Source organism: Tarenaya hassleriana, unplaced genomic scaffold (genome assembly GCF_000463585.1).
Source record: "Tarenaya hassleriana unplaced genomic scaffold, ASM46358v1 Cleome1586, whole genome shotgun sequence".
NCBI classification, from domain to species: domain Eukaryota; kingdom Viridiplantae; phylum Streptophyta; class Magnoliopsida; order Brassicales; family Cleomaceae; genus Tarenaya; species Tarenaya hassleriana.
The window spans coordinates 1-2,050 of NW_010965006.1; the positions used below are offsets into that span (position 1 = coordinate 1).

The following is a 2,050-nucleotide window of genomic DNA, read 5'->3' on the forward strand; positions in this document are numbered from 1 at the left end:
AGAGAGAGAGAGAGAGAGAGAGAGAGAGAGAGAGAGAGAGAGAGAGAGAGAGAGAGAGATATCGGTTTTGATAATGTAGGAATAATAAGCATGAACATGTTATTTTAATATATGATCATATGATTCACAAAAAATAATGAAACAAAAAAAAAGAGACAGGAGAGAATGTCTGTCCATATGGTATTTTTATGTGGATATCCGATATTAATGATGCATCTATTATTTAATTTTATATAAATAATTACTATTGTCTTAAGACTTTGATCTAAAAAGCTGTATTACAACTTTCTTACAAGAAAAATCAAGCTTGTGTTGATACACTTTTTTAAGTATGATTTTTCTGAATTTGGTGAAGAGTGTCAAGGTGATGAACAAAAGGGAAATGGTAGATGGTGGATACCAACTAAAATAAACAATGTACTAATAGTAATGCGTTTAAAGCTGGAAAACGAAATTATCATAACTTTGTTATATTAACATAATTAAATTACACGTATAAAAAAATGTAGAAGAATTAAAAATAAAATGGCGTCGAAAGGGTAAGGGAGGAGGTTGAGTATGGTTTACGCCAAACACATGGTCGTCTTCTCCGTCTTTCACTTGCTCTATAAAAATCCCTTCCCTTGTTTCCCTCTCCCTACACCGCATACCCACTTCTCTCTCTCTCTCTCTCTCTCTCTCTCTCTGAGAAATGTCAGTTTGTTCTGTTTCGCTCTGATTCCACTCTGCTTCCGCGGTTGACGATCTGGGTTTTTCGAATTTTCTCGCTCTGTTTCCTTCTTCGGGGTTCCTTCTGATTATCCCTGTTTGAGGCCCATGGAGAAGCTCAATTTCGTGAAGAATGGCGTTCTGAGACTGCCTCCTGGGTTTCGATTTCATCCCACAGATGAAGAGCTCGTTGTTCAATACCTCAAGAGGAAAGTGCACTCGTCCCCTTTGCCGGCTTCCATCATCCCCGAAGTCGATGTCTGCAAAGCCGATCCATGGGATTTACCTGGTGAGCTTTCAAATCCCCCTCTCAAATCGCGAAACGCTTGCCCACAGTTCGCTGAATGCGGTTTTTCTTGGGTTGTGATTCGCGATGGGTATTCTTCGATTTCTGCAGGAGGGTTGGAGAAGGAGAGGTACTTCTTCAGCACGAGAGAAGCCAAGTACCCGAACGGGAGCAGGTCGAATCGGGCAACCGGGTCGGGTTACTGGAAAGCGACCGGAATCGACAAACGGGTCGTGACGTCGAGAGGAAACCAAGTTGTGGGCATGAAGAAAACCCTAGTTTTCTACAGAGGAAAGCCTCCTCACGGATCTCGAACCGATTGGATCATGCACGAGTATCGCCTGGCTTCTCCTCCTCCGGTAAGTAGTGTCTCTAATCGCGTTTTAAGCCTAATTAATGAGATCACTAATCTTATTTTCTTTTTGGTTAATCAGAGTTCAATGGGTCCGACGAAGAACTGGGTCCTGTGCCGTATATTCCTGAAGAAGAGAGGCCACAACAAGAGCGAAGACGACGTCGATTCATGCAAAAAAAACCACAATTACTGCGATAATGACACAAATAATGATGATGGGGATCACCGAAATGATCCTAGGAAGAAATCGAGTCCTGTATTGATCGATTTCATGAGAAAAGAATGGACGACGGATTTGAATTCGGACCCGAAATCCCCGTCGGGTTCTGGTTCGAGCGGGGTGACGACGGAGGTTTTTTCCGATGAATCGGAAGATGTCGACGGGAGTAGTAGTAGTTGCAGTAGCTTCAATCATTTCAGAAGAAAAACATGAAACTAATAATGTTTTTAATAATTTATAATACGGACCCCTTCGTTTTTCTTAACTTCAGGAAAAAAACAAATCTGCCCTGTTTTTGGTTATGTTTTGTATTTTCGTGTAACAGTGGAAGAATATCAGAATAATTAACATCTTTTGATTGATCCAAGGAAAAAAAATAAACTAAATTTCACATTTCGTGTGTTTTTATACGAAATTTTCCTCAAGGGACAGACAATTGCGTATCAGCAACTTATTAGTGTCTAACACTTTTTTTATTTAA

The 2,050-nt window shown here is 40.4% G+C and overlaps 1 protein-coding gene across 1 annotated transcript; it reads left to right on the plus strand.

The window, feature by feature from the left end:
- The first annotated feature begins 577 nt into the window (after positions 1-577).
- On the plus strand, positions 578-1,931 carry LOC104809182 (NAC domain-containing protein 83-like). Its single transcript, XM_010535069.1, has 3 exons — positions 578-997; positions 1,106-1,353; positions 1,429-1,931. Exons 1-3 carry the CDS (start codon positions 817-819, stop codon positions 1,780-1,782), a joined length of 783 nt encoding a protein of 260 aa, XP_010533371.1. The 5' UTR covers positions 578-816; the 3' UTR covers positions 1,783-1,931.
- Positions 1,932-2,050: the final 119 nt, after the last annotated feature.

Coding starts and splice junctions, on each gene's coding strand:
- LOC104809182 (XM_010535069.1), top strand. CDS start 817: ATGGAGAAGCTCAATTTCGTGAAGAATGGCGTTCTGAGACTGCCTCCT. Junction 998..1,105: donor CGATCCATGGGATTTACCTG/GTGAGCTTTCAA, acceptor CGATTTCTGCAG/GAGGGTTGGAGAAGGAGAGG. Junction 1,354..1,428: donor GCCTGGCTTCTCCTCCTCCG/GTAAGTAGTGTC, acceptor TTGGTTAATCAG/AGTTCAATGGGTCCGACGAA.